The sequence below is a fragment of the Triticum aestivum genome, chromosome 6D (genome assembly GCF_018294505.1).
Source record: "Triticum aestivum cultivar Chinese Spring chromosome 6D, IWGSC CS RefSeq v2.1, whole genome shotgun sequence".
NCBI lineage: Eukaryota > Viridiplantae > Streptophyta > Magnoliopsida > Poales > Poaceae > Triticum > Triticum aestivum.
Genome location: NC_057811.1, coordinates 398,760,405 through 398,775,065, shown reverse-complemented (window position 1 = coordinate 398,775,065; position 14,661 = coordinate 398,760,405). Strand labels below are relative to the sequence as shown.

Genomic DNA, 14,661 nt, shown 5'->3' with positions numbered 1-14,661 from the left:
GTCATCCTCGAAAGGAAACTAGCCTCGCTCGCTGACGGGTGGTGCCCCACTCACAAACACTAGTGGCGAGAAACAGCACTTGCAAGGTTTCCTTTCATAATTCAGGTGAAGACGGAAGTCCAGCTGTCTAGCTGACCGCTACCTCCCTCTAGCGTGGGTCCCACGGCATCAAGCAACGAAACCCAAACCTCACTTACAGCCGGGCCCACACAAAACGCTCGTCAGTGGGGCCTTCCTTTTTCCCCTCCCACAAGAACAGCCCCAACCATAAAACCCGAGACGCTTTCCATTTCCCCCAAACTCTCCAAGCAATTTCCATTTCAGCCGCTCCTCCCTCCCCAGCACGCCCCAGGCCGTCGGCGACTGCTGCAGCACCGCCTCCTCCCCCTCCTCCTCCCCATGGCCGATCCCTCCCACTCCTCCCCCACCGCCGGGGACGCCATCCTTCCGCCGCAGGCCTCCGACGCGCCGGAGGCGCCCCTCCCCGCCGCGGCCGCCGATCTGGACAAGGAGTTCGGGTTCCAGCGCGAGGAGCTCCACACGGAGAAGCTCGCCGGGACGGTGGGCTTCCACGAGCGCCACGTGTTCCTCTGCTACAAGGGCCCCGAGGAGTGGCCGTCCCACCTCGAGGCCACCGAGTCCGACCGCCTCCCCCGCCTCCTCGCCGCCGCCATCAAGGCCCGCAAGCCCGACCTGAAGAAGAGCGTGAGCATCTCCTCTCCCTCTCCCTCCCCCTCTCGGTTCGCTTTTTGAGTGGCTGATTTGGTGCTGTGATGTGGTATCCGTATGCTTCTGGTATGCTAGTGTTGTTTTAGCATGGTTGTTCGCACTGGAAACTGTTTGCTGGTTGCTCCGAGCTTGGGATTTAGCTGATGACTAGTTTTCGACTTGCTCGAGTTACTGTACTATATTATGTAGTTCGATTTGGTTGTCTGCATATGGTGTGCTGGGTTCCTGCAGAGATCGCGACCCTTAAATGCTAATCAGTCGATCCGATTGTGTTGGGGGACGATGTAGTTCCTATTGCTTTTGCTTCAGTTTATTGTTTCTGAATTGGCCAGTAGAAGCTCGCTTAATTATGGTGGTCAGTGGTGTTGATATGCTTGCTATTTGGTGCCAGTTATCTCTGTAGATTGGTGTCTCTGTACTTAATTTTGTTCGCACTTTGTTTTGGTGCTTCTTCACGCAAGATCTGGTCGCTTGGTGCTCTCCTTTAAGGTTATTGTTGTTTCAACTTTCAACGGGACATGTAAATAGTGCTCTTGGGGTTTGAACTGGTGTCGAATCCCCACATTCTAGCGTGTATATATGGGCCATGCGTGTCGAATTTGCTCACATCCTGTTATTCTATCTTTGAAGGGGTGGGGGATGTCTGTTTGTAAATTTGTTCATGTTTAGATGTTTTTCTCATTATTTGATTATTGCGTCCTTTGCTATGTTATTTGCTTGCTGTCTGTATTGGTTAGAGTTTATAATGCGCCTTTGAACCTTTGAAATCATATGGTGGTATGCGCAGTAATGTTTCTATTCACCCTTTAGGACTAGGAGCTTACTCCTTTGTCTTCATCCACATAGTGCGGTACATGGGGTTGATATTATGAAACATTTAGCAGGTGATCTACAGAGTATATGCTAGGGGACATTGATTGTGTGATATATGGAGTTGTTACTAATAGAACCAGAAAAGTACTGTGGGTTCCTTCTGTTTTTGTATAGATGTCCTTGCATGATTGTTTGGTGCGTTTGAGTGCAGAAGATCCTCTGCCTTATTTCTCTGTGTGGGTCTTGGCCGTCTTGCTCCTTGGTAAAAGAGGATCTAAGCAACAGAAAAAGAATGCAGTTACCCCATATATTCCCTATGTTCACAAATATAAGATGTTCCAACTTTTTGTGAATCGGATGTATATAGACACGTTCTAGTGTGTTTGTTCACTCATTTAAGTCTGTATGTAGACCATATTGAAATATCCAAAACATCTTATATTTCTGAACGGAGGGAGTAATTATATTGGTTCATGGCAGCAAGGTTTTTGAGTCGCGACTTGGCGAGTCGCCGCGAGCCCTGCGGCTCAGCGTATAGTCGACGAAAGTCGCTGTATAGTCGCCATAAGTCGCTGTATAGTCGCGAGTCGCGCTGATTTTTGGAAAACGACTTGGCGATTAGTCGGCGACTATACAGCGACTAATCAGCGACTCAAAAACCATGCATGGCAGTTACAAAGTGAATGAAAAGCATGCCCAACTTCTAGAAAGTGTATGTTCCTCTGAGGGTACTGTCACTGTTGAGCATTTTGCATCTTCTGGCAATCTAGAGTGTTACTGCTCAGTGATATTAATCTTCCTAAGCTATGTCTTATGTTCTTTTCTTCATACTCACTTTGCTAGTTACTGCCTTGTGTTCTTTTCTTCATATTCACATCTAAATTCAAGCAAGTATTCTTTGATTGGCGTCATTATTATTAGTCTATTGTTGGAAGTTGTCTGATATTTTTTGTTAATTCATGTCGCTTTCCTGCCTTTTTTTATTAGTTTTGTGATGTGCATGTGTGTCTGAACTGATAGCAATGTGATTTGTGCTTACAGACAAGCCACCTTATAATGATTAGATAGATTAATAGACAAGACTTTCCCATGTGTTATTTTTTATTGCTAACGAGTGGTCTATTCTGCTTTCTCAGACCAAACTGACCATTTGTGAAGGAGAAGACGGCACTGAGTCATCTCTTGGAGACGTGTTGATCTTTCCTGATATGATCCGATACAGGTAGCTGAAAGCTGCAATGAAATAAACATTCAGTCGTTCCATCTCTACTAGTATTTATTAGGTAATGGAATACGCAAGTCAACTGATTGTTTTCTTCAATACGTGGTGTAATCTTTGCAGAGGGCTGACCCACTTTGATGTTGACAACTTTGTTGAAGAAGTACTCGTGAAAGATACTGAATGGCTTCCTGGATCTCCTGAGGCTATCAGAGGTTCCTATGTTTTTGTCTGCTGCCATGGAAGCAGGGATAAAAGGTGTGGTGTTTGCGGTCCTGCTTTGATTACAAGGTTCAAGGAAGAGATTGAAGCAGAAGGTCTTGATGGTCACGTGGCTGTTAGTGCATGCTCACATGTGGGAGGTCATAAGTATGCAGGAAATGTCATCATATTCAGTCCAGATGCTAAGGGAGAAGTGACTGGTAATTGGTATGTACCAGGAACTATCATAAAATCTACCTTCTTGTGCCCTAGGAATCTCAATACCTTCCTGTAGCGCCATCTGTTTTAATTTTACTTTGTCAAAACCCAGCCATTGCTTACTGTATTTGTAATTCTAGGTATGGTTATGTTGCCCCTGATGATGTGCCTGAGTTACTACACAAACAAATTGGGCAAAGAGGAGCGATTGTGAACCGTCTATGGAGGTATGCTTCCTCTTTTAATTAATCCATTCCATGTGTTGATTTTTACTGAAGAGGATATCTAGTTAGTGTTTCACCAATCATTTGTATCAGTGTTGTTGTGTCATGTCATTGAGTACCATCAGCATTTTCAGATCTGCGTCCTTTTCTCTTGCTATTCTATCTGGACTCGGGCGTGCTTATACATCATAAATTCTGAGCCTAAATCAATAATCTGATAATATTATAAAAACTGCCTGGTGTGTGTTCTAGTACTTGTATGCCTATAGCACTGGTTAATCTATTTCCAATGATTTGATACTTCAAGTAGCTTAATCTTGAGTTAAGGTAAGATACTGGGATGGAAGTCTGTCACTGATGCTTATTTTCTTGAGCATTATAGTAAAGTAAGACTACTATGACTATAAGCATCTAGACAGCATGTTGTAGGTTGTTTGTACTGCCTGTGTAGTTTTCGTCAATTATGTTTAAGCACTCATTTGTACGACTTATTCTGTTCGTGTGATGCCATGTGAGGATACTGTGTTGTACTTCCAAATGACCTTGATTTGTTTATTTGCGGTGACTTCAGAAATTGAAAAATGACCTTTCTGTGGGCAATCTCATTGCAAGGAAACCAATAATAAAGGATGCAATCTTGTTTTGCAAATGTTGTTTAAAGCCCTGATATGTCGTGTTCATGTCTCATTGAACCTTTGCCCTATGTTTGCTCCACAGCCAAATACCCCTCTTTCAAGTGTGATTCTTACACGTGCTATCCTGTTATACAGGGGTCAGTTGGGTATGTCTGAAGAGCAGCAGAAGCAAGCTCTGGAGCTTAGGCACATGACGAATGGCGTGGCTGGGCAAGAATCAAGCGCCAAAGAATCCCCTGAAGCAAATGGAACTGACGGGGCACCTGCAGGTGGATGCTGCCAGGGCAATGGAGGAGCACTTAGCTGCTGCCAAAGTGATCTGCCAGAAGGAAAACAGGATAAGAGCATTCCAGCTGAGCAGAACCGCAGGATCTCCAAGACAGAGAGTGTCAAAGAAAGTGTTGCCGCCAGCAAGGGTCGCATGAGGATTTGCCGGATGCCCACCTGGTTCGAGACCTGGGATAGGTCTGACACCTACACCACGCTTGCTGTTGTTGCAGCTGCTGCAACGGTGTTCGTCGCTTTCAGGGCCTACAAGACCATGAACTGAAGCCTGCGAAGCAATCCTCAAAACAATTCCAGGTTTTGTGCACCAAGGAGAGTCTACCTCAAGTAATATACTACTTGTCCATAGTGGTAATGCTAGAACTTAAAAAGTAGCTGATCTGGAGATGGCGACGAAAATCTGTTATGCGTAATGTCCTCATGCGAAACTCCTAGGTTTTGAAGTTTTTGACGCCTTGGCTATATGTGTTGTAGCAAGGCTATAGCCCTGGTGTTCTACATGACGATGTTATGCTCGGTTGGTTGGAATTTGGGATGTTCTGGAGCATGTGGGTTTTAAAGATGTGCATTTGAAAAATCGTGCATTTCTGGTATTTGCATTTTGGAAGCACAAAATCTCTCTGAAGCTGTATCTGCTACTTGCGGAATCAACTGCCCCATAAACTTCCTCTGCTAATTGTTGCATTTAGCACTCGATGTTATTTGATGTGCTTTCTGAGAGATACCTGGTGGCTGTTAAAAAACATTGCATGATCTGTCCAGAATCCATATTTGTGGATCTCTTGGCAAACACTAACATGACTAGCAATGGCATTGGTTCAAGACCCACCAATGGTCATTACAGATTGGGTCTAATCCTAAAGAACTCTAGTCATCCAGTTTTGGAAGCTGTTTGATTATGTTGCATCTAGAGGACCAAATTTGCGTCCGCCTTGGTCCACAGAAGCGTTAGGCTGGATCGTGTGTGCAGTACAAATCCTGATCTATGCCTCTTAGACAAGGGCATAGTGAAATGAGCAATCTCTTTTTACCTTCAGACCAGACGTTGTTGTCAGAAAGTATATGATTACAAGTTGTTGCTTACGCATGTATCACAGTTAAAATCTTCATTTTTGATACGTGCAAAAGAGACGAACACAGACGTTTCCAAATGCTAGAACAAGTGAAGAGCGTTGTAGGCGCCTCATCTATCTAAGCAAAAAACAACAGGAGCGTTGCTCATGTATATCAATAGAACTTAAGCTACAGCCCACAAAGAACAATTCGGTCGAACACGGTGAAAGCCTTAGGTTGCCAATGCATCAATAGAACTTCAGCTACAGCCACACACAATGGTCCGATCAAACACGGTAGGTTGCCCAGAACAACATTTGACGACTTCACTGAGAAAAACTAGAATAGACTGGTCAAAATCTCTAAACACAGAAAATAAAATGTCAGTGATTAGATTACACAATCACATCCAGCGTACAACAAAATTTCGCTTCACCACAAACTTGTATCGTAGACCAAAATTGAGTGTACAGTCGTTCCTTTTACATTTCTTCATACATAGCACATCAATGTTTCACTTTAAATCTCCTCTTCTAAGGCTAATTAATGTGGCTCTCTTGAACCACCAATTTTCAAACCTTCGTCCTCTTCTCAGACTTCTGTTTTGCCTCCCTGTCAATAGTAAAATAGTTGATTATAAGAATAATCAAACAAAGCAAGAGGAAAAACGGACAATAGGACAAAGATAAGCGCCTCACCAGTCCCGCCTCAGCTTGAATTGCCATTTCCTTTTCCTCTTCTTGCTTCCTTCCTTGGACACCGGTTTCTTCTCTTTGGTCCCTGAGGTGCTCTTGGAACCAGACTTCTTAATTTTATCAGACACATGCTTCTTTTTGTGGCTGGTCTGGTCTGTTTGTTCCTCGGCCACATCTTTCTTCTCTCCATTTATTCCAGCACTTTTAGGTCCATTACTTCTCTTCACACCCTTGTGGCTTTTGACCTCCTCTGTTTGCTCACTGGGTGTTTCTTTCTCATCTACATCCATTCCAGCATTTTTAGGGCCTTTACTTTTCTTGGAACCCTTCTGAGTCTTGACATGCTCTGTTTGTTCATCGTGTGTTTCTTTCTTATCTCCGTTCATTTCAGCACTTTTAGGGCCACTACTTTTCTTCACGCCTTTGTTGCTCTTGAGGTGCTTTGCTGGTCTTTCAGGTGCCTGGCTCTGGTCCCCCTCCCCTTCAGGGATGCTTGCTTGTTCATTTTTCTTCTTTCCCTGTTTATGATTCTTCGACTTAGTGGATTGCCCATCGGGAACATCTTTCTCATCTTCCTCATCATGGTTTGGATCAACAACGCCCTCCGCTGCTTCTTCGGGCTCTTTAGATGACTCGGACGAGGCTGGAATTGTGTTGCTCATCTTCTTCAGCTGTATGAAATGAAATACCCTATCAGATTTTATTTTATATTTTGCAGTTTTACTTTTATAGAATCAACTATACGTGATAACTTAAATACATTCTAAACAGTCCAATGTGTAAATGAGATCATCAAACTATTTGCCAACAGAAGTTAGATTTTCACATAAAATTCATGCTCTGAAAGATAAGACACCTCAAGAAGCTAACATGTGATCATATGGTTCAGTCATCGTCACTCCTGGTAAATAATCCAAACATCATAAAATGTACCTTGGCTACGAAGAAGCCATCCATGTTGTTGACATGAGGATAAAACCTCCTTGTTTTGTCTAAAGACGTATGGAAGCGATGCTCCCGGAACCGGATGAATCTGTATGATAAACAGGGAAACATAAGTAAAGTACCAGATCTTAAAAGAGGAGAAGGGGGGAGTAAGATTAACATACCCTGGGCGTCCAAAATCTAATCCACAAGGAACAACCTTTACATCTCTCTTTTTAAGGGCATAGTCGATGACTGCTTCATTCTACACAAAGGGGGAGGGTTCAGTTACTGAAGTTCAATCATTATCCAGCAAACAAGAAAAATGTACTTACTTCTGGAATCATCATCGAACAAGTAGAGTAAACAATGTAACCACCAGTTTTGGAGTTGGCGTCAACCAAATCAATAGCAGCCAGAAGCAATTGCTGCAAAACAAGTTTATCAGTTTCTTGGAGTTGGTATGCTAAAAATAAGGTAATTGAGGCTCTTACTGGGAATATAGTTTAACCATACTATATCATGAGCCTAAGAACTTCTAATGGAAACCGTAAAGTTGAAAGGTTTAAATTATAATCAGAGATAACTTTGAAAATACTCCCTCCGTAAAGAAATATAAGAGCGTTTAGATCTAAACACTCTTATATTTCTTTACGGAGGGAGTAATAGCTAAGCAGATATAACATAACAATATATGATACTTACTTACACGACATCTTTACAAGAGATAAGAGACACAGCGATACTAATTGCTTCAAAACCAACTAAAAAATAAATTCATGTGGAGGTGAGCAGATTTAATTTGGAGAATTACTGGGTTAATAACTGTCGTTAATTTTAAAATGGGAATGGGTTTGAATTGGAGAACGTGTATTTATTTGAGAATTGTGAATAAAATGCACCTTTTGTACGAAAGCACAATTCCTGATGTCATCGATGTCCTTAGATGTTTTTATTTGTGCATCCTTCCAAACGGTCTGCAGAAACAGAGTGAGATTGACTATCAGATGAAATAGCCAAGACGATTTAAAATAAGTACAGAAGAATAATATGAATTGGATTATACTAACTCCGGTGCCTGTGCAGGGCGCATCCAACAGTACTCTGTCAACTGAGTTCATTCCAAGTACTTTGGGGAGCTGAAATAAATTGGATCATAAAAAAATTGATGTTAATTGAGACACGATGCAATAAACTGAAGTGTCTGACAATTACTAGGATTCTAAATTCATTTTCTTATGATTGAAATAGACCAGATAATATTAGCTTTGCATTGAAATGCCTTCATACTAAAAGTTCTCTACAAAGCATTATGTTATATTGGTAATGATTTATTATGCTAACTTGTTGCATACAATTAGTTGACTATCCTTTGGTGCTTTGGCCTAAAAAATGCTCTGTGCCCCTGAGAACATACAGTGGTCGTATTTTCTGCTTACCTCTTTACCGTCATAATTACAAACTATGGTATTTGTCACACCCAGGCGATGTATGTTGCCCAACAGTCCATGCAACCTTTTCTCGTTAAGCTCATTTGCATAGATTATTCCTGTAAGACAGAAAGAAAAATACAGGATAATTATATCATTCAACAGCTACTAAAAAGAAACAACAGGTACTTTGAAGGAAGGACCACATAGTCAAAAGGCAAAACAGGCATAATGAACTAACCAGTATTTTTCATCAGAGCTCCAATGTATGTGGTCTTGCCACCTGGGGCAGCTCTGGAACCAAGAAGAAAATCAGCTTCTATAGTTGGAAGTACTGACATGAATAATTCGTTAAAGGTCAATATCAAATGCAGAAGCAAGCATGTGACACAATAGGATAGCATATGAAGGCTTACATACATGCAAACAGTTATAAACTAGTTCAAATGAATTATTGCAAAAGGATTATGAGAGTGGGGGGAAATCTTACGCCATATCAACTATTCGCTCCTTCTCCTGTGGAGCAAGAGCCATCACTGGCAAAAAGGAACTCGCGCCTTGTTTCTGTAATCACAGTATTAAAAGATAAGATGAATTGCCGGTAGATGGATAGTGAGAAAAACAATTTAACAAATAATAGGGGAGAGAAAGATACCATGTAATGTCCTGCCATATATTCAACAGTGGCGCCAGACGAAACAGTGGAGTCGTACACAACTAATCCTACCTGAAATTGTCCAAACCACAAGACTTGCTTTAATATTCCATACTATTTAGTTGTAAAAGAAAATAGGTTGAAAGAAAGCAAACCTTTGACCATTTTCCAATCGGATCCAGATTAAACCCTCTAGGAATAAGAGCAGCAGCAAGATCCCTCCTACGGGTCTGCAAACCCACAAAGATAAGAGAGAGACATACTTAATGAAGCAGTGATAAATCTACAGTCAGAGACTAACAGCTATAGAATCTTTGGCGACATACACATACATCAAGAAATTGAGCTAATATGTTATTACCTTTAGTGTATTTGTACGCAAGCACTCAGGGGGTCTTTTTTCAAATGATTCAAGTAGCTCAACAACCTCAACAGCTGGGAACATCTGCACAAATGTAGCACACAGAATGTTCACAACAACGGCAGCTAAATCATTATAAAAATTAATAATCGTGCCAGACAGACAATTTGCAACTACTAATCTCAGACAGCTGGATCACCACAACTCAAACTGAAAGAAATACTGGTAGTGGATATATCAGACAATCACTGGATGGGATAGGCAGCTTACCTCAACAAATGCTTCAATGAGAAATTCATTGTATCCATAGTACGCCATCACGTCCGTCTTGAACTGATCGACATAATCTTTTCTGGCAACATTTTCTTGCCTCAGCTTGCTAAAGTTTGAGAGTACCCGTACAACTAGACAGGAAACCAACAAATAGACAGAGAAACCAAGCTCAGAAAGGTTAATAGATTGAAGTGGATCAAACACAGAAAATCAATTCAATGTATACTGAATGGTATATCCTGATCATAGCAATCTGCTAAGGGAAAAAAATAGAAAATCAGTAGATTGCATATGGTGTCTCTGCACCCCTCTTGTTACAATCTGACTCTGCAATTACAGTTTATACGAGCCATAAGGAATGCACCTCAATTACAAAAGCAGGAATCATTTTTTGCGCCAACACCATTTCAGCTTTATCTATCTACCTATCTTTGAAGGAAGTTCTGAACTTCAATAAATACAAGATATTGGATATAAACTTACTTTCTGAGATCCTCCTTTTAAGATTTGGCAGGTTAGGTGGTCCAAGTGCCTCTTCTTCCAACTCCTGCAGATTTTAAATTAAACCATGGTAAGTCCATGCAACCTACAATGTGCAGTACACAAACAATACTGAGAAAGAACAAATGCAAACAGAAGAAGGAAAAGCAACCTCCTTGGTGGGCAACCGGAATTCATCAGATTCTGATCTTATGTTGAGTGCAAGGTCCGCAGCTGCATCTTCTTCAGCCTGCTCCTTCTGTCGATCAAGAGCTGCTGACTTTGCCTCGAGGTCATCAGACCCATCTGATTCCTCTCCAGAGTCGCCCCCCTCGTCTAAGAAACACAACAAAGCCCATCAACTTCGATTCCCGGGATAGGAAACACAGCACTAATTTGCACAGCCGTGCATTGAACTAGCAGTCATGAACTCTACAGTGAATGGCTTGATGGAGAAAACTGAAGCTGCTGAAGCTAATTCAGCTCAATACTAGTACGCTTCTAATCGTAAAGCAATCGAAGAGTTACCACTGTCGTCATCACTGCCGGCAAGGAAGTCTCCGGCGAGGGGGTCGTCGTCCTCTTCTTCTTCGTCGTCGTCGTCGTCCTCCTCCTCCTCGCTGCTACCGGCGTCCGAGCCAGAGAGCTCCTCGGCGTCGGAGCCGGAGGGGGCCTCGACGTCTGAATCCTCCTCCTCCTCCTCCTCGTGGAGCGGCTGCTGCTCCGCCTCGGAGTCGTCGTCGGAGGAGGGCTCGGGAAGCTTCTGCTTCTTCGGAGCCGCCCTCTTGGCCGTCCTCGAGGGGACCTTGACCACCTTCTTCGCCGCGGGCGGCGCGGGAGGCGCCGCCGGCCTGCGCTGCGCGACCTTCCTGGCCATGGGTGGGGGGGACAGGAGGGACGGTAGGGGGTGGCTGGCGAATGGTGGGGAGCAGAAACCTAAAACCCTAGAGCGAGAGAAGAGACGCTGGTTTTAACACGGGCCTGGCCGTGGGCGCTGCCCGGTTACCGGTTAGGCAGGCTTGAGATAACAGGCCGGTCAGACAGGCCTTGCAAAGGCCGCACTTCTCTCTACAGCGCGATGGTACTGGGCCAGTCCCAGCATCACGACCAGAGCCGCGCGTCTCCTTCTGGATGGCGACACTTTATTTTCTTTTTCTCGATATATATATCTCTAGTGTAAAAAACACGGATGTTTTAAAAGAAATGTTCATGAAATATAAAATGCGTTAGTGAAATTTATTAAAAAATCATGCAATTAAAAAATGTGCATACCACGTTAAAAAATGTAAATACAGTGTAAAAAAAAGTTCACGCAACTTTTAGAAAATGCTAATGTAATTAAAAACAGTTTTTGCATTTAGAAAATGTTCGTGCGTTTCAAAAAAATGTTCGTGATATTTTAAAAATATATTTATACAGTGTAAAAGAAAGTTTACATAATTCAAGAAAATGGTTTCACACCATTCAAAATAAATATGTGTGAAAATTTAAGAATGTTCATACAATTTTACTCTTTTAAATTTTGGTCATTTCTAGCCGATCCCCTAAACTTAGCGGAGTAAAAAGCATATTATCAAATTCATTGGTAAAAGTTACCGGGGGTGTTTGTATGCAAGTTATTGGGTATGCGGGATATATATTACCATACTATTTACACGTAAGTTAGCCAGGGTATGTATTTCAATAACTTTTTTCCCCGGATCAAAAAGTTACCAAGGTGTTTGTATGTAACTTATCGGGTATACGGTGTTTATATTACCATATTATTTACATAAATTATTCGTCGGGTCAAGTATCGATGTTTGTACATAATTTATCAACTCTGTGAAGCATAAATTACCATGATATACGCATAAGTTAGAGAGGTTATTCCCCGCAAAAAAAAGAGTTAGCGAGGTTATGCTTTTCAACAACTCTTTCCCCGAGTCAGAGTTACCACGGGATTGGCGTAAGTTATCAGTTGTGTGTTACGTATATTACCACACTATTTATCCAAAAAATGACGGCGGATATGTTTTCAACAACTCTTTTTTCTGGGTCAAAATCGTTCGAAGTTATTAATGTTTGTACATAATTTATCAAGTCTGTGAGGCATAAATTACCATGATATACGCATAAGTTAGCAAGGTTATTCCCCCAAAAAAAGATTAGCGAGTTATGCTTTTCAGCAACTCTTTCCTCAAGTCAAAGTTACCATGGAATTTATGTGTAAGCTATCATGTGTGCGTACGTACATTACCACACTATTTATCCAAAAAAATGACAGTGGATATGTTTTCAACAACTCTTTTTTCTGGGGTCAAAATTGTTACCACGGCAATTGTCAACAATTTTTTCTGGGGGCCAAAATAATCCTCATTACCTACTGTTCTTTTTACCACCCACAAACTGCTCAACACGAGCATGTCAAATAAAACCAGAGATACAAATAAATTGGGCATAACTAGGGATGGATCGCTGGTGGCCTGGGCTATGATACGTAGCACTAGCCACTTGGTACCAGTGAGTTTCATGTTGTAGTATCAGCGCTTGATTTTTTATCAGGCAGACAAGCACCAGGCTTCACCTGGTCTGTAGCCATTGTTGCTGCTCGCGGCGGAGCTTCACCGTGAATTACCAGGCTTCCCCTTGGCGTCTTGGGGATGCGCGGAGGTGCGGATGAGCACATGCATGGTGCAGCGGGGCGTGGCCTTGCGTGCCTACTGTGTGTGCACCGGCCGAGCTCCCATGCTCGAGCTCAAGCTCATGCATGGCGGCCTGCGCTCGGGTGCATACGACCAGGGTGAGCGGGAGGAGGAACTGCGATTCTCACCGAGCGGGAGGAGGAATGCGAGATCGACTTGGACAGAGGCAGACGCAGAAGTCGGTGAGGAGACACTGATTACCGGAAACGGCTCAGTCGAGGAGAAAACGACGATGGCATGGTCAGTCCCAAGCTCCTGTGGACGGGCTGTTGCGCAGGAGGACGGCGGACGTCGTAGCGGAGCCCGTCGACGAGGTGGAGGAAGAAAAGGACCACATCGGCGGAGCGAAATTAGCCCCGCGGGTCAAAGTCCAGGCCACTCACGCCCGCAGTCGAGCAAAAGCCCCCGCGCATATCGCCAGCAGCCGCACGATCCCGATCGAAGCACCCCGAGGTCGTGTGGTAGTTTCGCAATCTGCCACACGGTTGCCACATACATATTTCGTTCAATTGATACCTTCTCTAAGTCTTTAGGGAAAATTTCTGGTGATACAAAGACTTAGATGCTCCCATGATACGAGCTTTCACAATTTGTTGGATCATATATCCAATGATTGCAGGCCAAGCTCCTGCAAAATCACAAAAAGGCCCTAAAATTTGAGAATTACTCATAGGTACAACATCTTGTCAGTTGAGCGTTGGATCGGATGCGATCGATTCATATAAGCTCGTATCATGGGAGCATCTAAGGCTCTGTATCACCAGAAATTTCCCCTATGTCTTTATTGCCAACATTGTTGTTTTTCTCTATTGGCTTCTTGAGCTTGCACCCTTAGTTCTTCTCCACCTCCACACAATTGGACATTGCGTCTTCTCTAGTCTCAACTCTAGCAAGTAGTGCATGAACATCTAGCAATTTTCTCTCTAACAATAGATCAATGTAGTCTTCTTTCCAATACTAAAATTTGCATCCTTCATACATACAATTTAGAGCAAACAATAGGTTCCAACTGCGAGATATTCAAAGAAAGACGTAAAAATAGCCACTCACCTCGTCCCTTTTGCACTTGAAGAACACCCATCCGAGATGTTTCGGCGTGCTCAAAACTTGATGCAGCACCAGACACGGGCAGTGGTCACACTTAATGTCCGGCAGCGATGAGCCGACGAGACGCTGGGCTAGTGCTGAGCCCGGCCGACAGCCGGTCGTGGTTGTGTCGGTGGTCAGCCGACGAGTGAGATCCGAGCACCGAGAGGAGGATGACATACCGAGATGCGGTGCACAGTGGTTGAGGGGGTTGCGCGGTTCAGTCCCCAACGAATCCATCCAAAACACGATGGCATCAGAGGTCGGGCTGCGTCGAATCCGGCACCGACGGCGAGGGCCGTATATCTGTCGATTTAAGCATCGACGGCGGCGGGAGAGGACCAAATTGGGATGGGGAGGAGCGCGGCGAGTCCTATGAAGGGTCAACAGTGGAGCATGGTGACCGACGTAGGCAAGAAGGGAGGCGCCGGAGTAGATGCAACACGGGGGTGGGGGGGTGACCGAGGGGAGAGGGGGCATTTTTTATTGGGGAGGATGGGCGGCTGAGCAAATATAGGAGTCCGTAATGCTGAGGAGTATTATTTTTTCTTCTCTAACTATTATACAAGTTTGGCTTGGTGCCGGTTAGAGGAATAAACTAAAAAAATTACTCCTCTAACCATTATTTTTTCGGGATCGTCTAGAGTTGCACTAAGAAATCTTTAAGTGTAAAATCATTGAGAAGTCACCTGGCA

The 14,661-nt window shown here is 43.4% G+C and overlaps 2 protein-coding genes across 3 annotated transcripts; one reads left to right on the top strand and one right to left on the bottom strand.

Moving 5' to 3' along the window:
* Positions 1 to 283: 283 nt before the first annotated feature.
* On the top strand, positions 284 to 4,940 carry LOC123145348 (uncharacterized). Its single transcript, XM_044564747.1, has 5 exons — positions 284 to 705; positions 2,679 to 2,764; positions 2,885 to 3,190; positions 3,322 to 3,408; positions 4,176 to 4,940. The coding sequence occupies exons 1-5, from the start codon at positions 400 to 402 to the stop codon at positions 4,588 to 4,590; spliced, it is 1,200 nt and encodes a 399-aa protein (XP_044420682.1). The 5' UTR covers positions 284 to 399; the 3' UTR covers positions 4,591 to 4,940.
* A 768-nt stretch (positions 4,941 to 5,708) lies between these two features.
* On the bottom strand, positions 5,709 to 11,139 carry LOC123145347 (26S rRNA (cytosine-C(5))-methyltransferase NOP2B). Of its 2 annotated transcripts, XM_044564745.1 has the most exons (17): positions 10,725 to 11,137; positions 10,369 to 10,532; positions 10,200 to 10,263; positions 9,714 to 9,847; positions 9,444 to 9,527; positions 9,238 to 9,312; positions 9,083 to 9,154; positions 8,918 to 8,991; positions 8,669 to 8,721; positions 8,437 to 8,546; positions 8,068 to 8,136; positions 7,900 to 7,974; positions 7,333 to 7,425; positions 7,183 to 7,262; positions 7,007 to 7,106; positions 6,077 to 6,744; positions 5,709 to 5,990 (listed from the first exon to the last, which is right to left on the bottom strand). In XM_044564745.1, exons 1-17 carry the CDS (start codon positions 11,071 to 11,073, stop codon positions 5,951 to 5,953), a joined length of 2,304 nt encoding a protein of 767 aa, XP_044420680.1. In that variant the 5' UTR covers positions 11,074 to 11,137; the 3' UTR covers positions 5,709 to 5,950. The 2 variants fall into 2 exon arrangements, with proteins under 2 accessions (XP_044420680.1, XP_044420679.1); XM_044564744.1 differs by having other exon boundaries at positions 7,900 to 8,136; positions 10,725 to 11,139.
* Between the last annotated feature and the right edge of the window lie 3,522 nt (positions 11,140 to 14,661).